At 42.1% G+C, this 24,143-nt stretch overlaps 2 protein-coding genes across 8 annotated transcripts in view; one reads left to right on the top strand and one right to left on the bottom strand.

Annotated features, from left to right (window-relative positions):
* Positions 1-1,297: 1,297 nt before the first annotated feature.
* Positions 1,298-9,409, top strand: LOC138212729 (proteoglycan 4-like). The gene is made up of 12 exons (XM_069173239.1): positions 1,298-1,329; positions 1,529-1,588; positions 3,388-3,450; positions 3,606-3,680; positions 3,813-4,031; positions 4,216-4,317; positions 4,404-4,490; positions 4,845-4,984; positions 6,198-6,357; positions 7,473-7,571; positions 7,790-7,918; positions 8,916-9,409. Exons 2-12 carry the CDS (start codon positions 1,537-1,539, stop codon positions 9,104-9,106), a joined length of 1,317 nt encoding a protein of 438 aa, XP_069029340.1. The 5' UTR covers positions 1,298-1,329; positions 1,529-1,536; the 3' UTR covers positions 9,107-9,409.
* The window catches only part of tpra (translocated promoter region a, nuclear basket protein), a 31,440-nt gene continuing 16,699 nt past the window's right edge, over positions 9,403-24,143 (bottom strand). For 2 of the 7 annotated variants that reach the window (XM_069173220.1, XM_069173216.1), the window contains exons 30-56: positions 23,898-24,028; positions 23,447-23,657; positions 23,214-23,363; positions 22,609-22,701; positions 22,375-22,479; positions 22,011-22,223; positions 21,425-21,463; positions 20,949-21,128; positions 20,595-20,706; positions 20,287-20,480; positions 19,880-19,950; positions 19,445-19,644; positions 19,105-19,299; positions 18,839-18,954; positions 17,762-17,824; positions 17,148-17,222; positions 15,906-16,202; positions 15,635-15,818; positions 15,353-15,552; positions 13,714-13,785; positions 13,513-13,604; positions 12,353-12,465; positions 12,144-12,242; positions 11,882-12,023; positions 11,013-11,110; positions 9,995-10,105; positions 9,403-9,763 (exon numbers count right to left, since the gene is read on the bottom strand). In XM_069173220.1, the coding sequence (XP_069029321.1) occupies positions 9,708-9,763; positions 9,995-10,105; positions 11,013-11,110; positions 11,882-12,023; positions 12,144-12,242; positions 12,353-12,465; positions 13,513-13,604; positions 13,714-13,785; positions 15,353-15,552; positions 15,635-15,818; positions 15,906-16,202; positions 17,148-17,222; positions 17,762-17,824; positions 18,839-18,954; positions 19,105-19,299; positions 19,445-19,644; positions 19,880-19,950; positions 20,287-20,480; positions 20,595-20,706; positions 20,949-21,128; positions 21,425-21,463; positions 22,011-22,223; positions 22,375-22,479; positions 22,609-22,701; positions 23,214-23,363; positions 23,447-23,657; positions 23,898-24,028 (3,612 nt within the window). In that variant the 3' untranslated portion in view covers positions 9,403-9,707. The remainder of the gene's footprint in view (positions 9,764-9,994; positions 10,106-11,012; positions 11,111-11,881; positions 12,024-12,143; positions 12,243-12,352; positions 12,466-13,512; positions 13,605-13,713; positions 13,786-15,352; positions 15,553-15,634; positions 15,819-15,905; positions 16,203-17,147; positions 17,223-17,761; positions 17,825-18,838; positions 18,955-19,104; positions 19,300-19,444; positions 19,645-19,879; positions 19,951-20,286; positions 20,481-20,594; positions 20,707-20,948; positions 21,129-21,424; positions 21,464-22,010; positions 22,224-22,374; positions 22,480-22,608; positions 22,702-23,213; positions 23,364-23,446; positions 23,658-23,897; positions 24,029-24,143) is intronic. The other 5 variants (XM_069173215.1, XM_069173217.1, XM_069173218.1 and 2 more) reach the window with 5 other exon arrangements.

Raw genomic sequence — 24,143 nt, 5'->3', positions numbered from 1 at the left:
CGGGCCGCTGTGGAGAAGTTTTCACCAGAGGTCAACAGTGTAGCTGTGACTTCAGCTGCCTGCAACACAATGAATGCTGCCAGGATTTCGGGGCTACTTGCATCACTGGTAAGAAACATACAAGATAAAGAACAGGAATCTTTGTGTCTTTTTTTAAACAAAAACTGTGAGTTAGAATTGGTTTGCAATCCAAATAATTTTATTCTCAGTTCACATGTTTTTACTTAAAAACTTGAAATTTGATTTCAGTGTGAGATATTTGAGGTATTTGCTTTTTTTGCTTCCAAAATAGGGACAAAATATTTTCATACACATTACGAATAACATCCTAAAACTGAAGCAGCTGTATGTAATTCAGCCATCATTAATTAAATATGTAGTATATCCTCACACTTATACAAAATATCTTTCTATTGCTTCCAGTGGATACATTCATACATGGCAGCAGTAATAGAAGACAACAAAGAAAAATAAGAAATACAAAAGTTATTAGACCTGCAAGCCATAAATCCATGACTGAATCCTGTTAGATTAAATGTGGGGAATATAAATATACATTAATCTGATTAGTCATTCTTACCCTGACAGACCCACACACTCATCCAGTTCTACAATTTATAAATCTGTTTTACACCTTTTTATATAGGTTGGTTCTTTTAAAGATCTTAAACCTTTAGCTTGTAATTTCTATGTATATGAAACCTTTAAAACCCTTTTTTATTATTTCTCATATTTTTTTAATCTTCTATTCAGTTTGTTTTTTCCATTTCTGTTGATAGGTTTGTTATTTTGTCTTTTTAAACATGTTACCCTCCTTTTGTTTTTCTCTGAACATTTTTTGAATGTCTTTTAAACTTTTTGCCTCTTTGAAACGTTTTACAACTGTAGACCCTCTTTGCGCCAGTTTCTGTGGTCCTTTTTAGACTCTTTGTAGCTGCTTGTTTTGGTTTCTATGAAACTTTTGAGCCTCTATTGATTAGCAATTATCCAGTAAACATTATAGAACATTAAGCTGCTGAGAAGACATATCATTTTGTCAGGAGACAAAAAGCACTTTTTGAAGCCATAATTTGCCCGAGTTGTGTCTGTGAGCTTGTTTATGATCTCTTCTGACCCCTGGTGGACAGAATGAACAGATGCCTCTTTAAAGTTCAGACCAGTTGAAAGCTACATGCTCTGATGTGGGATGATGTCCTTTTGGTCTGTTGTTGACAGCTCGGTCCTGTCAGGGACGCTGTGGTGAGACTTTCAGGCGAGGTCAGTCATGTGAGTGTGATCCAATGTGCATCCGATACAACACCTGTTGTCATGACTACCAGCGTCACTGCGGTAAGGGCCAACAACCAAGACCACAAAAACACAATATCACACTGTACCTGAACTACACACCTGAACTCGTAGGACTTAAAGGACAAATGTTATCTGTAAAGTTTTACTGACTGAGATTTGAACAGCTGACTGAGTTTGCTTTCTTTAACCATGAATCAGATGATTGCACACCTGTACAACACTGTCTCTCTGTCCACAGACGTCGGTATGTCAGTCTCACAACAAGGCAGCCTCCAGTTTCTCAGGGCCCCAGCTTCAGGTCAGCAGCCATTGTTAACTAACTTTGAAGCCCAAGTAGCCCACTGTAATCGTTGTCACTGCTATCATTAAAATACACTGCTCAAAAAAAATAAAGGGAACACTTAAACAACACATCCTAGATCTCAATGAATGAAATATTCCAGTTGAACATCTTTATTCATTACATAGTGGAATGTGTTGAGAACAAAATAACACAAGAATGATCAATGGAAATCAAAATCATTATCCATGGAGGTCTGGATTCAGAATCATACTCAAAATAAAAGTGGAAAAATCAGACCACAGGCTGATCCAACTTCTGTGGAGATTCCTGAAGACAAGTCCAAATGAGTCTCAGTAATGTGTGTGTCCTCCACGTGCCTGTATCACTCCCTACAACACCTGGGCATGCTCCTGATGAGACCACGGATGTTCTCCTGAGGGATCTCCTCCCAGACCTGGATCAAAGTATCAGTCCACTCCTGGACAGTCTGTGGTGCGATGGAACGAGACATGATGTCCCAGATGTGCTGGATTGGATTCAGGTCTGGGGGACGGGCGGGCCGGTCCGTAGCATCGATGCCTTCATCATGCAGGAACTGCTGACACACTCCAGCCACATGAGGCCGAGCATTGTCATACATCAGAAGGAACCCAGGGCCCACTGCACCAGCATATGGTCTTCATTGGGTCTGAGGATCTCATCCCAGGACCTAATGGCAGTCAGGGTACCTCTGGCTAGCACATGGAGGGCTGTGCGGCCCTCCAAAGAAACGCCTCCCCAGACCATCGCTGATCCACCGCCAAACCGGTCCCGCTGGAGGATGTTGCAGGCAGCAGAACGTTCTCCACGGCATCTCCAGACTCCGTCACGTCTGTCACATGTGCTCAGTGGGAACCTGCTCTCATCCGTGAAGAGCACAGGGCGCCGACGGAGAAGCTGCCAATCTTGGTGTTCTCCAGCAAATGCCAATCGCCCCGCACGGTGTTGGGCTGTAAGCACAGGCCCCACTTGTGGACGTCGGGCCCTCGTATCACCCTCATGGAGTCTGTTTCTGACAGTTTGAGCAGAAACATGCACATTAGTGGCCTGCTGGAGGTCATTTTGTAGGGCTCTGGCAGCGCTCCTCCTGTTCCTCCTTGCACAAAGGAGCAGATAGCGGTCCCGCTGCTGGGTTGTTGTCCTCCTACGTCCCCCTCCACGTCTCCTGGTGTACTGGCCTGTCTCCCGGTATCTCCTCCGTGCTCTTGACACTGTGCTGACAGACACAGCAAACCTTCTTGCCACAGTGTGCATTGATGTGCCATCCTGGATGAGCTGCACTACCTGAGCAACTTCTGTGGGTTGGAGACACCGCCTCATGCTCCCTCTAGTGGTGAGGACACTGGCAAAATGCAAAAGGGACCAAAAATCATCCAGAAAGGATGAGGACAGAGAAATGGTCTGTGGTCACCACCTGCAGAACCGTTCCTTTATAGGGTTGTCTTGATAATTGTCTCATTTCCACCTGTTGTCTGTTCCATTTGTACAACAGCAGGTGAAACTGATTCACAATCAGTGTTGATCCTAACTGGACAGCTTGATTTCCCAGAAGTGGGATTGACTTGGAGTTACATTGTGTTGTTTAAGTGTTCCCTTTATTTTTTGGAGCAGTGTATATCAGTTACTTCTGAACTGTTGGTTCAATTCTGCCTGTCTAAGCATTTTTGTGTTGCTAATATCTAATCTTCCTCTTTTCTGCATTACTTTATCCTCCTCCTCCTCTTCATGCTCCTCCTCCTCCCCCTCCTCCTCTTCCTGCTCCTCCTCCTTATCAGGAAAACGGAATTCAAAGAAAAGCCGGAAAAAGTCCAACAGTGATAGCGAGGAATGGTACTCAGGTAAATGTAGTCTACTTCTAATACTGTATTTATATTTAACACATACTGTAGTTGTGAAATGTCAATTCAAATACAAAATGTACAGTATAACTCTGTGTGTGTCAGTCTGTTTATAGTGTATTATAATGATCAGTGTTATTATATTATTGTATTAGCCCTCCGCAACCCACTGACTGCAGGCTCTTCTGGCTCCACCCCTCCTGCTCTACCAACCAATCACCTACACCATGGTTTGGACCATTTCCTTTTTTCCTTCTTTTAGATTTTCTTTTACTCAAACATTATATTGTTTGTGTAACAACATAAAACCTTTTGAGCTCATGAACGGAAGGTGTTTTTATTCCTCTTCCTCTCTCCTGTAGGTGGCAGTAACATGCCTGCTGGCCTGATGCCCATCCCATCCTCTAACAGTAGGACTCCATACTACCCAGCAGCTGGTTCATCTCTGCCCAGACAGAGTGCTCCTTCTCTGGGCAGCGCTGCTCCTGTCGGCCCCTCCACTGCTGGAGCTGTTGGTGGTAACGTGAATGTCCATCTGGTGCTGTCACCTGTGGGCGTCGCTCCATCAGGACCAAACCTAGGTCAATTCTACACAGATTATTTCTGCTTCTGTTTGAATATTATAATTGTAACACTTGTGCAATAAATGTTTTGGGGAAAATTAGATTAACTTTGGCTTTTTTGCAACAGTTGCAGGTTTTATTTAAAGAGAAACACCTCATTGCTTCCTGGAGTAAAAAGTAGTGTGGTGCTGTTGGTTCACAGGTGTCGGTGGTCCGGCGGGTTCCAGACCCAGCACCCTGCAGGATGTAGCGCAGGGCTTGGGGCTCTCTGTGGTGGAAGGAGGACCTGTCGGACCAGCAGCAGGTAGGACAGGTGGTCCTGTGGATGTGACTGTGTTTGATGAATTTTTTAATTTCCAATAATCCAAACTAAAGTAAATGTGCCTACAGGAATCTTTGCTGACGTCGACCTGTGCAGTGATTCTACCATCAATGGACTGACCGCTCTCACCAACGGGACTATTCTCATATTTAAAGGTCAGTGCTGTGATTATCATATTAATACAACCAATAGATTCTTTAGCTCTGCTGGATAAAAGTGGTTCTCAAACAGGTCCTTTCTGTGATTTATGCTGTGTAGTTTAGTTGCTGTCATGTCAAAGTGATCTCATGTAGATGAATGTAGCATGTTAGCACAACACAGTAAAATTATGTTTATACTAAAGACTGTAAATAACATTTTTTTACGCACTTTGTCTCTGTATGATCTTCTAATAAGTGGTGTATGATAATTTAATGATAACAAAACTGGCAAATGCTCAGGGGCTGCAGAGTGAGTGAGTGTGATGACGTATAGTGTATAATCTGTGTATGTGTGTGTGTACGGTGCAGGTGAGGTATTTTGGTCAGTTGACCCCGTCAGTCGCTCCGTGGGACATCCACAGAGCATCACAGAGACTCTGGGTGTCTCCTCTCCCATCGATACCGTCTTCACACGCGGCAACTGCCACGGAAACACCTACATCATCAAGGTATAAACTGTATGTATATATATATATATATATATATATATATGTGTGTGTGTGTATATATAAAGTATACACACACACACATATATATATATATATACTATAAACTGTGGTGGTTCTCCAACTACAACCTCTGATTGTGTTTCTTCTGCTACTATTGTCATTCAGTCTGCTTACTTGTCTGCAAAATGTCTTAACCCTCAACCCGGCCAAAACCATCGCTAAAAATATCAACACTACCAATACCACCATTAATAATATAACTACTATTGCTGCTGTTAACAAGAAAAAATGTCTGTACTAAACGAAACTAAATTAGGGACTACTTTTCCTATTACCAGTATTACTGCCATCGCAACAACAGGGTCCAGAATAGTCCAGTTGTTGGAGATTTGTTTTCTTGTTTCGTTTCTTTTTCAAAAACTTCACAGATTTGCAAAATAACAGCATGCACATATTAAAGTGTACGAATTTCTTTTGTTTAAAACATAAAATTATCACAAGTCCATCTGGGGACGGGGAATCTATTGGCATTGTTTTGGACCCACAATGATTTTTGGTAAAAACTCTTCTGCTCTATTTACTGTAGCGTTGACAATCAAAACATTTTTTGTATTAAAGGGTCCATTTTGGATTCATCATCAAATTAAATACGGAAACTACTTTTCATGTTTAAGGAGATTCATCAATGTTGGTTCTTCAGCTGAACCTAAAGTGCCCCATGTACAGACACTTTTTGAAGTCATCTTCAGAGTTTTGATCTCTGTTTGCTGTACAGCTTCCATCAGAAGAGGAGGTCTATCTAATGTTTGAGTGAACTGTAAACTGTGTGTTTATACCGTATGGTGCTACAGTTATGGCAAAATCCATCACATAACAATAACACTGTTGACTGTGTTTCTTGGTTGTTTGTATATAATATATATATAGACATATACTGTACTGTATATACTGTATATACTGTGCATTTTATATTTATATTTTATATTTTTTACTGCTATTTTATTGCTTTTCTATTGTTCTATTATGATCTTATTGCTTTTGTATGCTGCTGTAGCGAAAAAATTTCCCCTCGGGGATTAATAAAGTAACTACCTAACCTAACCTAACCTAACCTAATACAACGAAGGGAAATCACAACATATGATCACGTCAGTAAACTCACCGTGTGCCGATGAAGGTGTGTGTAGTAAGTAGTCGTCCCCTCTGTCTGCAGGGAGACCAGTACTGGCGTCTGGATGGGAACATGGTGATGGAGCCGGGCTACCCCAGACCTCTGGCCTCTGAGTTTCCGGGGCTGACAGGTAGCGTCAGCGCTGCGCTGGCCGTGCCCGCCACCAGGGACAGACTGGAGACGGTGTTCTTCTTTAAGAACGGTGAGGAAAGCACACAGACACAGATGAACTGACTACTACTTAAGAATATGTGTTAGAGTTTTGTGAGCATACTGGAGCAGAGTAAGGCTGGGTAATATATTAATATTAAAATGTCAGTGTTATGAGACTAGATATTGTTTTATTGGATATTGTAATATCGTGATATGGCACAAGTGTTTTAAAGGCTGCATTGAAGTAGATTTATTAATTTGAACTCACCAGACTGTTCCGGCTGTTCTGTTATTTGTTTTTTTAATCCACCTGCCGACCACTGCAGGCTGCAGCTGGTCACACCCACGTCCAGCGTTAGGGTCTTTATTAAAACTAATATCAATTGATTATTTGATTGTAATGCCCCTCTATAGAGACTGGTATATGACCATAGGCCTATGTGGCTTATTGTCCCACCCACAGTTTCACATATGTGAATCCTCACTGTAAATTCAGCTAAATTCATTGCCTAGTTTATATGATAATAATAATATTTATTTGTATAGCACCTTTCATACAAGAAATGTATCTCAAAGTGCTTCACAACAAAACAATTACATGGCGTTTCGCATAAACACAGATTTAAAGACAGAAAATAAATCAAATGCATAAAATTAAACACAAGACAAAACATGACAGCAATATGCAAGTTGGACTCGCACCAGTTAGTGAGAATGCTGTTGTTCAGACCAGCCTCAATCCAGCTCATTAGATTTATGAGCTCAGCATTTTTCCCAGATGTGACAATAAGTCCCATTTATAAATGTAGCTTCATCTGATAATGTTTCTAACAATAATTACTTATACTATGGTTCAGAAAAAAATCATGCTAGAAATACAAGTTGGATAACATGGCAAGTTGATAACAATATTATTCTGCCACAAAGGCTTAAAAACAAGATGTCAACAAACTGAATGTTCAGATTATAATTTTTTTTTTAAATAATACAGAAACCAAATAGATCTGTTTGTCTAAAAAAAAAACACATCGGGGCTGCACCAACATCTTGACTTCTTTTATTAGTCTGAAGATAAATGAAGAGAAAGAGCTCTCAGTAAGATGGACATGCACCAAGTCTTTGAGTTAACTGATTTGACTAATGGCAGCTGTCCCGTTTGTCTAGGAGACATCATGCAGAGGTTCACCTTCCCACCCGGCGGCACTCCTTCCTGCAGCAAGAAGCCCAGGAGCTCTTTGAAGGGACGCCTCGCTCCCCTGGCTGGTCAGTGGACAACGAAGCATTTCTCCCAAAACGTTGGGCTGCTCCTTTAAAAGGAACCAGTGAAACCCACTGCTGCAGCCTCACCACTCATCAACCTGTTATGAGCTTACAGATATACATGTGGAACTAACCTTTAAGTTCAGAGGTGTAAATCAGTCAAATAACCATCACTGGACTTTAAATGAACTTTGGATGCTGTTTGTGTTTCTCTTATCCAGAAGCTCTTCTGAGCGCAGAGATCAACATCAAAGTGTCGATGAAAGGATTCCCCACGCCCGTCACCTCTGCTCTGTCCACGGCCGGTCCTCAGGGCAGCAACACATACCAGCACTTCGTCTTCTCCGGACGTAAGAGACATCATCGTTAGGATGAAGGCTGTGGGATTCAGTTATGATATACAAGATAGGCTTCCATATTACCAAAGTTACCTTTACCTCCCTGTTGGTTCCCTTCTGTCTGCGGATTGCTACGATGGAGGGAAACGGAATCAAGGCTGAAAGTTCGATTAACAGACTGAACTAAACGATGTGTTCCGGTTGACTGTCTGTCGATTAAACTACTATTTTTTAGATAAAGAGACGTAAAGCTTAAGCAGATGGAGTTGCAACTCCTTCAGCCTAGCCTGGTATTCTCAGGACACAAACGCAGTGTGAATATGAGTCTCTGTAACGGCGCCGGTCCACTGAGGTCCAGCGGTTGCGTCCTGTTGGGCACAGACTCACGTAGTTTATGAAACTGTTGGAACAGCCTTTAACCAATCAGCATTGGCCACTCTATTTAGGCCGGATACATGATTTTGTCCTCATACTATACATTTCCATAAATGTAATAATCAAATTTCTGAGATTTACAAACCTATTAATAATTAACTCGAGTGAATTGCGGCTACTGTTGATGCAACAACTGGTATCCCATTTGCTTACTTTAAGATTTTAAGCCCTGCGTCATCTAGCTGTGCTCTGAAGGGCCACTACCCAGTAGAGGGCGCTCTGAGTGAGGGGCAGGGCCACGGGACGGAGACTTTAGTATGTTGTGCTCTGAAGTTGTTAGAACCACTTCGATGTTGCTGGTCGATCCGTCCTCCAGGAGTGTCTGAACAGACCTTCATGTGAACAGTTTGCAGACTATAATCACAGCAAAGACTGAAGATCAGAAAACCTCATAAATGTTGATGTTGTGTTTACTGCTTGTCCTGCTGACTACAGTGTAATTTGGTAATTTTGCTGACTGTGTATTAGATTTCAGCCTCTCAGAGGTTTTTACAGTCCCAGGCTGACCTGCTGTATCTTTTCGTCAGTAGTGGTAAAGAAGTTCAAAATCATTTTCTCTCCATCGTCTCTGCAGCTCTTTTCTTCAGCATCCAGATTTCCAGCGAGCTGCCAGAGCTGGCAGAACCAGAGCCATCTGCAGTCTTCGCCCCCCTTCCCATCCTCAACCCAGCTGCCGTGGAAACCAACCCGGCCAACATGGCTGCTCAGAACCTGCCCCCGCCCCACCCAGCGAACTCCATCAGAGTGTGGCTGCGCTGTCCCTAGAAACATCCAGAGGAGGAGACGGAGGCACTGTAATGCTGCTTTCTGCTTCAACACAAAACAACATACTTTATAAATGTGTCTTCTGAGCAAAAAGGAGCAAATTACTGTTTTTTTCATCATATATTCATATCAGAATCTTTCTTTTTTTTTTTCAAACAGCAGATTTGCAGAGTGGTAGAAATGAACACTTCTGTGCAGATGAAACAGATCTGATGATGCAGATCCTAAAGAGATAAACTAATAAACAGCCGCACTGTCCCTCACGTCATTATTATAAAACATCACGACATCGCTGCTCCTCATTACCCCTCTTTATTAATAAAACACACGTATTAACAGCCCAGAAACATACAAAAGTAGGACTCCTCTTATGAATACATGTGATTGAAAAATGACAAAACAACTGAAAACTCACTGACCGTTCACATCTCAGAGAGGAACTCTCTCACACTCATCACTGTCATATCTCTCCTGAAATAGTGGGATTATTGATTTAGACTGAACCTAAGATTTATAGATAACACAGAATTTAAGATCTACGCGTTGTCTTTTTACATCTTTCTCGGATAAGATGACTGAGCTACTACTGGTGACATCATCACTAGGCGATGCCCCCCCGGCCTAAGGCTCCTCCCCTTCCTCCTCGAGTGAAAGTTCCTGAAAAATACAGAGACGCGAGGAGAAGGCAGATTAGAATGACTGTGGTTATCAATTTGATTTCACATCATCCCTGTTCCCATCGTGTAAAGCTGTTGTCTGCTTACTGCACCTTAATAAACTGCTTCATCATTACTGAGTGACTGAAGTCTTCTCTCTAAGTGTACACTACCTTATCAGTAAAGACACCCCCGATGTTTAGTCCTGTCCTCTAAACACTAAGTTTCTTACCTCTGTGGCTGAGTAAGGTCCGGGCATCCCCCCTCCCCCCTCTGGCTCCTCTGCCCGACAGGCTGCCCATCAGAGGCTGACCGATGCGCCGCTGAGGAACACTGCTCGTGTCTGGGAATAAAACCAGAGAAAAGTGTCAATATTACACTTTTAATGAGACAAACTGTCTGAATACAGAAAAATACTTTTAGATTAGAACCATAAAACAAGTCTGATGGTGATTTGGAGCAGAGATTCTTGGTGTAAATCAAAAATGGGCTGACTTCTCAGTGTGGAAGTCTCCTGTAAGAACCTAAAAGGATTCCCCTCATTACATTAGGAATCTCTAGAGATTAGCTTTGGACATCTCTACATGCAGTTGTACCGGTACCTGCAATCAGTCTTCATCTAAACAGACTGAAACAACACACAATATGAGAGATGTGCACATTTATATCCTCCAAACTTTGTGGTCTACTGAAAACAGTTGTTGATAGTTAGTAACCGGATTTTTCTGGCAGCTGCATCGAGCACAGTGTGAAAAGAGTGAATTTATTTTTCATTACACATCTCAAGTATCTGAAAACTAAAACCGAAAGTTTGGACTGACAACAAATATATAAACTGTTGAGATTAAAGAGCACGTGTGCAAAGGAGTTAAACTAAATATCTACTTGTGAATGAGGGAGGATGACAAAAGACACACAAAGATGTTGGAATAAAATGTTCCACAGATGGTCTGTATGCACAGAAGAAAGCTGAGGTTGAAAATTAGAGTTGGTTTAACAGATTTCCAGTTTTTCACAATCACCAAGACACATTTCTTGAAACCTTCCACACTTTTCTCAAAACTTTGAGCACAAAACCCAATCTTCAACCTACATTCACAAAACCTCCAAATCTTCTTCCAAAACAGAACTTTTGCCTCAAAACAGTTTCATCTCAAAAGAGAGTGTGTGATTGAATGAATGGGTTCAGGCTACTGAGTGTTTAGAGAATGGTGTTTAGTGTTTTAGCAATTCAAAACAACTGTAATCACCGGGGACTTGGCTGGTAGACGGCAGGGATGCATCATCAGTTTCTTGTCCTGTTGACTCCATGTCTGCCTGGCTCTCCAAAGATGATTCAATACCGGGTCTGGAAACATAAACTCACAGTTAGAGGAGGCTCCATTCAAATAAAACAACTTTCTTTTCTAATCCTGTACCGCTTTGTTAATTGTTTAGGGGAAATTATCTAAATTTATCCCATCAAATGTGATTTGGTGTGATCTACTCCATCCGACATACAAAGCCGGACTCGACCAGCTGGCAGAGAAGAATCAGGGCTATGTGGAACAAAATTCCAGCTTTAACTGAATCTCAACCCAGTTCATTTCATCATATTCTCCACCTGCTGTGCATTTAAACTTACACTAGTTCTGCATGAGCACTAATGGAGCTCTTCTTCTTCTTTTAGCCATTTTCACATTAATCTCACAGTTGTTTATAAACCATTCAGATCAGCTCGTTATGTTTCTTCAGTTAGCTTCCCTCTCTCCCTTTTCTGCTCTGTCTTGCTCCGAGTGTCTTGTGTTGGTATTCCTGCTTCCTCACGCCTCCAAATGATAAATGTTATAAATGTAGTTTACCTGCCTTTGTCTCCTGTGGTTAGCCAGCCGGCCAGAAGCTGCGCAGCTCCCCAGGTGGCGGATATCTATTTATATTCTTTGTTTTCTTAGCATGATATAAATCAATGTATAAATATATACAGTTTGTCTGTATTTCTTCTATTTTATTTCCATGTCTTATTTCAAGTCCTTCTTTGCTCAGACTGTTCAAAGAAAATGAATTTGCTCCTTTAATGCTGCTTCGCTTAACATTGAAAACTGATATAGAAATAAAACTCAGCCTTGACTGAGCTGCTCACCCCTCTCCTTCGTGCTCCATGAAAACCTCGTCTCCATCATCTGCAGCAGCAGTTATCCCAGTGGAGGCAGTTACCATAGGAACCGACTGGGAGGCCATGTTGTCTCCGCTGTCTGAGGGCAGGGACTCTGTGAAGACCGTCACTGACAGAGACAGCGAGGATCATACAGCATCTAACAGCTCTGAGGATTTCTGCTGTACAGTGCGTGCATATGTGTGTGTTTGTGTGTAAGTGCGTGCGTGCGTATGTGTGTTTGTTTTACCTGGTGCTGCTACTTGTAAAGGTGTGGTGGGAACACTCCTTCCTCCTCCATCTTCATCATGAGCAGCCAGGAACAGAGGAGACTCGTACATCCCCAGACCTGCAAACACAGATGTGGTAAAATGTTGGAATCTCATTACAAACATCTACAGAATTGTTTGAAATTAAGTGTGTCTTCCTGTGCGTGTGGGGGGGGGGGGGGGGGGGTACCTCCTTGAGAGGCCAGCTGTCCCAGGTCAGAGTGTGAGGCTGATGTCTGAGGCAGCAGGTCTTCTGGAGGTCCAAACCTGAACCTGGTGGACAGACCTGCTACCTGAGGAGAGCTGAGGACATCAGAGAGACATGACAGAGTCACACTGAGGTCCCGGTGGAGCATTGATAAAAGGCCTCTACATCAAAAGTCTGCAGGAAGAGGAGCTGCTTTCTGCTGCATGTTGCCACTGTGCTGGTTTTAAAGGTTTGTGCTGAAGCTGTATCACTGCTGCACTTCATCATCTCATTAAAAGACACTCTGTCCACCTATGATGTCAAAGTACATATTCTTTTAGCTGTCTCACCTGTCTCTGCCTTCACAATGAAAAATGTATTTTCCAAACATGACATGCATTACAAACCCACTCTAGTTAAATGGTGACTGAGAGTTTGGCCACATTTTCATTTGACATTCTGTAAGCAGAAACATGTCTGAGACCCTGAAACTGTCAACTGCAGCAAGGACACCTCTGATTCTGCAATGGATGAACAGTTTGTCTTTCCTGGAATTTGCAGATACAGAGACATAAAATCCAGGAGACATCAGTTTTCTTCTTTGAATAAAACTACTTTTTAGCATTTATTCCAAATTCATACAAAAAAAGCTCAGGAAGCATGTCCCTAATAGGACACGTGGTATCTAGTGCAGTCTATTGCTGGCTGATGTGTTGCATGGAAGTTGCTGTATTTCTGAAGAGGAGCTACAGATGTTTATACCGACTGTCACATCATCTCTCCTCTCTCTAGTACCTGCAGAGTGTCTCCCTACAATGGCAGGGCAACAAACTAGTCTGAACAAGCACTTCTTATGGATCTGGAGGAACGCTAAAACATGAACATGAACATAAAAATAGCTTAAAAAGAAATCCCACTGTAAAATGCATTCTGTTGAATGGTGGCGTAGGAAGCTGATTGACATTTTTTTTTTTTTTTTTTTTAACTGTCTATTGGTATTATTCTAGGACTTCATGCTTGATGAGCAGGATGCTTATTTGTCACCTTGTGGTCTGACAGAAACATCACACGTGTGTGTGTGTGTGTGTGTGTGTGTGTGTGTGTGTGTGTGTGTGTGTGTGTGTGTGTGTGTGTGTGTGTGTGTGTGTGTGTGTGTGTCTTACTGTATGGCCTCAGCGAAGCCGTCCGTGCGGTGTGGAACAACCAGAGTGGGAGTGCTGGGAACCATTCTGTCATCGTCATCAAAGAAAGGCTGCTGCAACACAGAAATACTTTTACTTTTGGCACATGTATGATCCCGTTTACACAACACAATACACAAAATATGAATATAATAAAAACACACGATCAGACACCTCTCTTACCATACTGCCTATTCCAGGGGTTAGTTGAGGTCCACGTCCTGCTGAGGGTCGGCGCAGCTGAGAGGACTGTCTCTGATTAAAAAGCACACATCATCACTGTCAGAGGTTTCTACATTTTATTCAAGACGTCATGATGTGGAATATTTTCAACGCAATTACTCAGTTAGACATGTTTTCCTCCCTCGTATGATTTAATGTTATTGAACTGTTCACTGTAAATAGCTCAGGAGGTTTCACAACCGGATGTTGTCACAGTTTGTTACACAGAACCATCTGAGAAGTCGTGATTGGAAACTGTTTGGAAACGGGACATCACATTCATAAAAGACTTGGCAGGTGATTGGATGAACCATCTGTCTGTCACCATCTATCAGAGGCTAACCTCAACAAATCACAACAATAAATCATGAGACCCAGTAGAGAAAGTCAAAGAGGAATCACAACAAGTTGCAGTCTGAGGATAGTTAGACGATTCTGGCCATGTTTGTAGGAAAATCTCCAGTTCTGATATATCGAATAAAAATAAACTTGTTTTCAAAATAACAGGTACAGATCCAGACAAATATTCTGAAAGAAAGCAGCCGTTCTCAGGATGAGATCGAAGCTCCTTCAAATCTGTCAAGACAGTTTCATTTTTCTGGAAGTGAAAGACTAAACTCTGTGGAGCTGTGATACATATGAGACAATATCAGTTCCGTTCTTATTGTCTGTGGCCATATTTCATTGTTATTTGCTTAAAAAAAATATTAAAAAAAATAGAGTGGTTGTGTTCAGTAATCCCTTTGCAGCAAATATTTATTTTAATACATAGCCTTTTGGCTGATGTAAAATAAAAGTCTTGCACGTGTTTGGATAACAACTTTTAAATTGTTGTCATGAAAAGCAAATACAGTTTTATTATTATTTCATAAGATTATTTTATGCCTTTTGACAGTTGCAGTGGAGATTGACAGGAAAAAAGTGGGGAGACATGCTGCAAAGGTCCAGCGAGCCTGAATCCTAACCACTTGGTCACTGGATCGGCCCACAAATACATTATTTCTTGTTTTTATATGCAACATTCATTATTTTGTATACAAAGTGGGATTTAAAGTCAGACTTATTTTGGAAAAGATGTAATTGCTGTTATTTAAAAAAAAAAAAAAGATTAGTCACACAGAGAAGCAACTAAGATCATAGAAAAGGGTGTAAATGTTTGTTCATTATATGATTACTTTGGTTTAGAAACATGACGAATGTTGTCTGCTCTTTTTTGAGAAATGTGTTCCACATTTTGCAACTATGAGTTAATGAGTGATTCAAATGAGAGTAGTGGATGTGGAGATGAATGCAGAGCTTTATGCAAATTGTAACTATGATTAAATCTGATGTAACTTAAAAATTATATTTCTTTTAAACACTTCACAGACAAGCAACTAGCATGGTGGGGAAAGTCAAGTGTTGCTGTTTCATGCTGCACCTCCCTGTGAAGAACACTTCCTGAACACTCTAACTGAGAAGTAGGGATGTGAATTTAGACACACTGTGCATCTGTTAAAGACACTCGCTCCTGTTCCTGACGACTGGGCTGACTCTAAATAACTCGTTTGGTAAAGCTGCTGCCGATTGTAGGGAGAAGAAATGTCTTTCTGTTTATCACCTGTGCGTGAGGCGGTCCCAGCTCAGGAGCCGGAGGTTGGATGTAGAGCCGTGGAGGGAGAGGGTGCGGGGGCCGGCGTGTGTGGGGCAGGCGGGGTGTGAGCGATGACGAGGAAGGGGAAGGTGCAGAGGAGGAAGAGATCAGGGGGAAGTGTAGAGATTCTCTGGGAGGGTCGGACTCTGATGTGCTGCTGCCGTCACCTGGAACAGACGAGTGAGTCACGTGAGTTGGTTTGAAAAGGAGGACGTTGGAGTCGGTCCTCAGACCGGAGGTGATGCTCACCGCTGTGTGTCGCCTCTGAGGGGCGCTGGGATCCTGAAGACGCTCCGCACACATTCTCCTCGGTGCCTTCTGATGGCTCCTCTTCCTCCTTGGCCTCCCTGCTCTCCTCGTTACTCTCTGCCCCTCCTCTCATCCCGCTGTCAGCAGCATCATCATCATCTTCATCATCCTCCTCCTCCTTATACTGTGGCAGACGGAGAAGAAAGTTAAGACCTGACAAACGAAGTTCTCACCTGGCAATATAGGAATGTTAGTTGGAAAAGAGCATCACCTCCTCCTCCTCCTCTTCCTCTTCTTCCTCTTCCTCTTCTTCTTCTTCCTCTTCTTCTTCCTCTTCTTCCTCTTCCTCCTCCTCCTCTTCTTCTTTCTCTTCACCTTCGTCCTCCTGCTTCTCCTCTCCCTCCTTGCTCTCACGGCTCTCACGGCTCTCACTGTCCGTGTCAATCACAATCACATCCCGAATTATAGCGGAGCCCTGGGAGGACATCTGATCGGAGGGGACGGACTGGGACACGCCCTCTTCCTCGATGTCCTCAGCCAAGACTGGGAAACACTCTTCTGGGAGCTCCTGCACCGCAAACATAAAATATTTTATCTGGAGGTCTGCCACATCTCTGGATGATTCATAGTTTAAAAAAGCTCATTATTATTGAATACTGGCCCTTTAAGCAACACCTCAGTTTAGTGAGTGTCATCTCCTGTCTCTTTAAGACCTCCCCTGATGAGCAAACTCTGTTCCTATTGGCCAGAAGTGGGCCGTCGCCAGATTTGTATTTTTATATATTCAGAGGAAATCAAAATGTCAACTTCTGAAATACATCTGTCCATGTTTGAGCATGAATCCAATCTGAAGTGCTCAAACACCACGACCCACTGAAGTACCTTAGCAACAGCAGCTGTGGAACAGATGGCGGTTCGTAGCATGAGCAGACGATCGAGGTGATTAAAGCTGATGTTTGACCTTCAGGAAGCATGTTTACACACATTCACCTCTGGTTTTGGAACTTTGACGGGGTGTAACGTAGACTTGTGACATCACAGTACACATATTACAGAAAATCACAAAAAGCCTCTCAAGTCCCCTTTAATTCACTGGACGTCGTCTTAAACTCAGACCAAAGGCCAACGATATTTCATTTACAGCTACTTTGAGACTTGTTTTAGTTATTTTTCAGGCAAAAACACCAAAATATTTCAACCTCCAAGTTTCTATATTATATGAATTCTCTGTTCTTCTTTGTCTTACATCTGTGATTCCCAACCTGAGGATTGAGATCCCTCCAACGGGACACAGGATAAATGTGAGGGGTCCAACGAGATCCTTAAAGCCGAAAGTAAAAAACAAAAAACAAACGTGTCCTACAGAATTTGTATTCTTGTCTTTAGTGTTTACTTTTGTACACACTAAAGACAATAATACAAACCCTGCATTCATGAACGCTATTTTTCCAGAACTAGAGTTCAAGGTCTATTTTCTGAACCCTTCGCCGAGTCAGTGTCATTGATAACTGACCTGACTGTTGTCTGGTGAATCCGGTCGTTCTCCTTCATCTCTCAGCTCTCCTTCCATCTCCTCATCACCTTCCATCTGAAACACACGGATGTAATTACACATTAAAATGTGACGGATGCCAAAAACAACAGGAAAAAAAACTGACAAAAGACATCGATAGAAATAGATAGAAATATAGATAGAGAGAGAGAGAGAGAGAGAGAGAGAGAGAGATAGAGATAGAGATAGATGGATAGATATAGATAGATAGATAGATAGATGGATAGATAGATAGATACTTTATTAATCCCCAAGGGGAAATTCTTTCAACTACTACTTTCAACTTTTATACTTGACAGAAGGGCTTTAAGTGACTCATACAGTAAATACTAGAGATGACACTTCCGTTTGAACATAATAACAACTGGAACCCGTTCAAATTTAAAATTCTCAGTTCACAGTCTATATGCGCAGCACACCGTTTGAATATACATAACGAGTGTGGATCAATAAGTTCCCAGACTGCTCCCGTTGCGTTGACTGAGGCGCAGCACAGTGAAGTGCAGAGAGCAGGAGGAAGGTACAACCCTAATAAGTGAGTGTTACAAAGTTCGTTGCACGATCAAAATCAGCACCTGGGTGACATGTTTTTGTGGGCAGTGGTCCGAGCGCATCGGTGATGTTTTACGCACCTGAAACTGAAGCAGAGAGAGTGCATCAAAGTTTGGGGCAAATTATTGTAGAAGAGAGAGTAATTCAAATTAATTCAAAATTGAATTTACTTTTTGGAAAACGTGACAGCGCCAATACCTAATCAGTAATCAGGACTTTGTGTCTTATTAAAGCTTTGAATTTTGTCTTTGCTGAAAGGTGCTACATATATAACTTTTCCCAGTTTACACCAAAATCCTCCAGCAGTGTCCGAGTGTGAGGAATCTCTAACTGTGGAGTGTAGTTACATTTAGGTAGAGGTACACATAAGCCTGTGGTAAGGAAGTATTTCTGGAGTTTTTCACCAAAATCTGCTTCCATTGTTCCAAATATAACAAACCTTACTGAGTCGCAGACATTACTGCGCCTCATATGATGAGACCTTATTAAACTATATCAGCTGGGGGACAAGAACATTATATTTTATTATTTTTTTCACTTTATTAATCCCCGAGGGGAAATTTCTTTGCTACAGCAGGGGGGGCACTCAGGGGGGAGCTGCTGCAGCAGGCTGCCACTAGCGCGGCGCCAGGTAACCTGACCTGAGGTGCATGTTTTTGGATGATGGGAGGAAGCCGGAGAACCCGGAGAGAACCCACGCAAGCACAGGGAGAACATGCAAACTCCGCACAGAAAGGCCCAGGACCGGATTCGAACCCGGAACCTTTTTGCTGTGAGGCGACAATGCTAACCACTGCACCACCGTGCCGCCCAAATATATAGTGAAACTCCTAGTCAATTTAATCAATGAATGCTTAAATTATGCCCAAGCATCACTCTTTGCTAAAACTATATTTCTCCCCTTGTGTAGCTAAACAAAATGAGAAAATGAGATAAAACTAATAAGAAACTTGTGTAACTGCATGTCTAACTCAAATGTGGAACATATTTCAACCATTTTGTACAAAGAATATAATATAATACAGACAGAGGTAAAATAGTGTTGGTTGGTTGGCACTTGGTTCAGTTGTGTGTCTGGATTTTTGTGTGTTTGTGTTTACCTGCAGTGCTATCGTTGGTTTTAGTCGTAGTTTCTTCGTGTTGGGAGGTGTGTGTGAGCTCTCTGGTCTGCTTTCCTCTTCCTCCTCCTCGTCTTCTCTCCCTCGCTTTGAGCCTGCTTCAGTCAACCAGATACACATCAGTTAACACAACTTCAGTCAACAGATGTTTTTTAACCAGTCAAATCACTTCTTTCCTTCCTGCTATTGTTTTTTTTAATGGTTTTGTGTAAAGTTCCAGAGTTGGTCAGGGACGCTGTCCTTCTCACCTGCTCCGGTGAGTGAGGAGGACGTAGAAGGTCGCTCTGCGTCCATGCTGGACCCTGCGTCCTGACTGGCTGCCTGCTGCTGAGTGGGCGTGACGAAGGCTGTGGCCTGGGTGCTGGTTGGCTGATTGATGGAGGTGTGTGAGCTGACCAGACTGGAGCTGGTGGAGTGCACAGAGGCTCCTGCACTCACCAGCACTGCAGTGACAAACAAAGAATTCCACTCTGACACATCACACATGAGCCATTAGGGACAGAACACAAAGTCAATTCAATCCTCTAAGGCTGAAATATAATTTATGTCTGATATCTACTTTAACCTTTAACTGCTTCTTGCTCTTACCCTCTTGGCTGTCAGTCTGTGTAGTTGGCATTACAGTGGCCATGGGTGTTGGGATGGGTACAGTTGCCGGGGTAACCATGGGCCGGATGCTGGCACGAGGCGTGGCCTTGCTACCGGCGGAGGGGCTTGGCTTGTTGCTAGGAGATGGAGTACTTGGTGTGGGCCGGATGTTGGCGGTGGGCGGGTCAGACAGAATGGAGCTGATGGAGATAAAGTAAAAAGTTAGTATTACAAATAATCCTTTTTTTGTAAACAAGTAGTTTGTTCTGTGCTACCGTAAACAACCTATTCTGAACTTTCTGAATTCAAACTAGATCCATTTTAATCTTTCTCTGAAGACTTCAAGTTTTTACGCTACAGTCTGATAACATCCACTGACTAAAAAACAACAAGTTCATGAAAAATGTGAAGTGTGTGTCCGTCTTCATTAGTTACCTTCCTCTGTCTTGGGCAGGACTCTTCAAAGAAATTTGTCTCTGGTCTGCAGATCTGGCCTGATCACCCACCTGAGTACAGACACAGGGTTGGTGGGTGACAATGACAGAAAAAAGATCGAGTGGAAAATGTATGAGCGCTACGAGCATAAAACTGATCAAATCAAAAAAGGTCTTATTTCATTAAAAAAGTTGAATTATTTCAAGAAAAATGCAGTAAGAATAACAAAAGAGAAAAAACGTCCTAATATTTGGACAAAGGAAGAAGTTTGCTTTTAACGGACACCCAAATCTGTTTTGGACTACAAAAACCATGTGGTAAACTTTGGTGTCGAATTTAGTAAACAGTGCTCTCAGTATGCGAGTACCATGATGCCCTTCATGTCCCCACCCGGCGGGGCTGCGTACCTTTGCTCCACTCTGGTCCTGAGGCTCCTCTCTTGGGTCCGAGTGGGTTTGTGTCTCTCTCACTTCTCTCAGCTCTCTGTCCAGCCGAAGAAGTCGTCCTTCATACTGAGACTTGAGGGCATTCATTCTCACCTCCAGCTCCTCCTTATTCTGTTTCAGCTCCTGGATTTCCTGACTCAGCTGCTCTTTAGCACCTACAGGTAACGCATTCAAGTGAAGCTCTTAAACTGTGATGTAACAGGGCTGCTTGTTTGTTCACTTGTCATTTGTCAGCATGTCTTCACCTCAGAGTGTTTGTATAGACTTACTGTTCAGTTGGTTGATTTTGGTCTTTGCTCCCATGAAGATCTTCTTCGTCTTCTCCTCTTTGTCAGCAATCTGCTGTTTGAACTGCTCTTCTCTGGTTTTGCTCTCAGACAGCTGAAGGAGAAAAACGTGCATGATTAGTTCAAGAAATGTTTGAATTTTAGCCCATTTTATTGTCACCTGCCGTTTTAATGGAGTCTGTGTAAACATCACTACAGAAGGTTTACATTTTAGGAGATTGTTTATCACTAGAGAATTAAATTAAACTAAAAACACACTGTTGATGAGAAGACTGAATGTGTCATTAATGCAGTTTGATTAGAACAAGGTTTAGTGGAAGCAGGCTTTGGAGATACCTCCTGTCTGAGTTTTGCCAGCTCCTCTTGCTGTGCCTGGTTATCCTCACTGGTAGCATTAGCACCGCTGGCCTGGATGGACTGAACACTCTGTGTGGCTCGGCTAGCTTCATTAGCCTGGTTAGCTTCAGTTAGCTGCTCCTGCAGATGCTTGTTGTCTGCTTCACGCTCAGCGACCATCTGACAAAGTAGTAAGACATTTATATAGAAGGAAAGCATGAGGCAGGTGATATGAAAATAAGAGAAATATGAAGTATAAAAGAAAAGGGGGGGGGAGAGATAAAGAAATCTATGCAAGTGTATTTTCCAGTTAATCAAAGGCAATAAATGTAAAGTAAAACTCTTGGCTTACTAATTAAGCTTAATCTTCCTGAAAGAGCTCCTATGTATAAACATTTTTAAAGTAGTTAAATCTGTAATTTTGATTTATTAACACATAATTAATAAAGACTGTTTAGCGTTTTGTTTTTTCTAACCTTCTGCAGACTCTCCAGCTGGCCCTGAAGATCAGTCACCTGATAGGAGGAAAGCAGATACAGACACTACTTTAATATTTGACATTAAATGTGACCAAAAAAAACCTCAAAAACATTACAGGCTTCAGTACGAGACAGAGTTTTCAGAAGTTTAGAGAATACACAGAAACAGGGGCTTTTTTTGCCCATTCAGATGAGATCATTCCGGTAAATCACCATCTGCTGGTATGTTTGAGCAATTTTAATGTGACAGGTTTTTTGCAGAGTTGTTTTGCTGTAGGAGAGAAATGATTAAAAACTGTCAATACTGCAAACTCAGCCTTCCCTGCACTAGGGATAATATTTCCATGAAAATATGAACATGTTAGATGTGCAAAATATGAATTTTATTGATTTAACTGTTAGTGGCTGTTGAAAGGCCGTCATTCTTTGCAGATGTGAGAAGTATAAATGCTGCAAACTAAAGCTCCTACACTGTGTGGTTATCTGGTATGAGACAGAACTATAAATGAAAAGTAAGTATTTAGAGGGAGTGGCACATTCATAAATAAAAAAATAAAAAAAACAATGAAACAAATGTTTTCACCTTGCTCTCCGATTGGCTCAGAGCGGACTTGAGATTGTTGACTTCCTGGTTGTGGCTCTGCAGGCTGGTCTGGTGCGTCTGCTGTAGCTCCTTCTGATTAGTGAGGTTCTGCTGGAGGGCTTCTTTAGCCTGCTGGAGCTCCTTCTGGATCTGCTGAATCTGGTTCTGACGGGCCTGAGCTTGAGACTGAGCTGATTTGAACTGGTTCTGTACCTTTATATTAAAAAGGGAAAGGTTAGGCTTGCTATTGTGGATTTAATGTCAGGTGATTTTCTTTTGTTGAAAAGCTCTGAGGTGTTGCTGTGTTCCTGACTACTGTCATTACTATTATCTATACTACTATTACTATATTACCATATCTTACCTGCTGGGTGTGGTTCTTGCCTTGCTGAAGTTCTTTCTGACTCTGGGTCAGCTGGTTCTGATTCTGCTGCAGCTGGGTCTGAGTGTGGGACAACTGCGACTGCACCTGTAGGCAAACAAATCCCAGTGAGTCCTGCTTTTCTGGATGTATTTTCCTCACTAAGTAAATCTACACAAAGAGCTACATAAATCTGTGTTTCTCTTTCCATTTTTCAACAGACTTTTTGTTCTGTACCTGTGTCAGCTGGTTCTGGATCTCCTGGACTTTTTCCTTGGTCAGCTGGTTTTCCTTCTGGGCCGCTTCCAACTCCTGCTGGGTCTTCTGGGCCTGATGGAATACATCAACTTAATGACACTTTGGCTTCAATTTAAAGCATCCGGAGCCAAAAATTTTTTTAAATAAATACACGATGAATTCTAGACCAATAAAAATCAGGAGCTACGTGTTCTTTGTTTTCATTGCGTTTTTCATGTTTTTGCATAATTAAAGTTACATAATTCAATAATGGCTTAATAAGAACAAATTCGAAAATGAAATATTTATATCCATATTTCAACCTTTAGTATGTTACTATTCTCTTGATTAATTATTAGTATTATTAGTTTGGTCTTTAAAATGTCCAAAAAATATTGGAATAAAAAGTCTTTTATCTAAAGTCCAACATGATATATTAAAAATTGCTTATTTTGTGTGATCAACATCCCAAAACGTACAGATATTCAGCTGAAACTGCTCCATCTAGTTAATGTCTTAAAACAAAGTGTTGTTTATAAAGCAAAGTATGCTGCTGTGTTTTTGCTGTTCAACTAAAGCAGTATCTTTAATATGTTTGTGCTCACCTCCTCCTGTTTTTTCTGTACCTCCTCTCTCAGAGTGTTCAGCTCCTCGCAGGTCTTGCTGAGCTCCTCCTGGGTCTTGTTCAGCTCCTGCTGCATCCCTTGACTTGGTGCTGCCTCACTTCCTGCTTTAGCAGCATTTTCACCGACCAGCTGGAAAAAAACAAAAAAATTACTCATTGCAGTGTTAATCCATACTTAACTTATGAAAACTGTTTTCACAACCGTGGTCACACCTTGTCGTGCTGGGCTTTGAGCTCGTCGTACTGGGTCTTGTAGCGTCGTCCGATCTTCTTCACCTGGGTGATGGTCTTGTTTTTCTCCAAGATGTCGTTGGTTTTGGTTTCCGTGTCTTTTTTCGCAGTGTCTCGTTCTAATGTCAGGCGGGCCACAGAGTCTCTGAGGCCTTGCAGCTGAGACTGAGCTGAATTACTGCTGGCGTTAGATCTGATTCACACAAAATCCTCTCTGTTAGGTTATTATTTAAGGTGCAGTGATAAATCTGCTACTGAGCATATCAGCTGCTGGGAATTCCGTTCTGGTCATTTCAGTAGTAATGTCACAAAAGTCTGGTACAAACATACAACTTATACAGACATGATCCAGGACAGCTTTGTTGTATCCGTGTGTGTGTGTGTGTGTGTGTGTGTGTGTGTGTGTGTGTGTGTGCGTGTGCGTGTGTTGTACCTGGCCAGTTCAGTCCGCAGCTTGGCCGTCTCCTCAGCTAACTGTGTGATGCGTCTCTGCTGAACTTCTCTCTCATTGCTGAGTTTCTGTTTCTCCTCAACGTCCCCGTCTTTCTGTTGGCTAACCAGTTGCTGTGGAGGGAAACAGTCAAATTTAAGACAAATTAATAGGAGCAGAAGCTGAATTAAACCATATGGTGACAAAATGTATAAAGTATTGGGCTAAAATGAATAAACTAACATGGAC

Source organism: Embiotoca jacksoni, unplaced genomic scaffold (genome assembly GCF_022577435.1).
Source record: "Embiotoca jacksoni isolate LCO1_2020_lvr unplaced genomic scaffold, fEmbJac1.0.p SCAF_59, whole genome shotgun sequence".
NCBI lineage: Eukaryota > Metazoa > Chordata > Actinopteri > Embiotocidae > Embiotoca > Embiotoca jacksoni.
The sequence above is the reverse complement of the archived record's forward strand: the minus strand, read 5'-3'. Positions and strand labels throughout refer to the sequence as shown.

Excerpts from the sequence above, each read along its gene's own strand:
- LOC138212729 (XM_069173239.1), top strand. The coding sequence starts at position 1,537 with ATGTCAGTCTCACAACAAGGCAGCCTCCAGTTTCTCAGGGCCCCAGCT. Across the intron at positions 3,681-3,812 it reads AACCAATCACCTACACCATG|GTGGCAGTAACATGCCTGCT; the intron begins GTTTGGACCATT and ends TCTCTCCTGTAG. Across the intron at positions 7,919-8,915 it reads GCACTTCGTCTTCTCCGGAC|CTCTTTTCTTCAGCATCCAG; the intron begins GTAAGAGACATC and ends TCGTCTCTGCAG.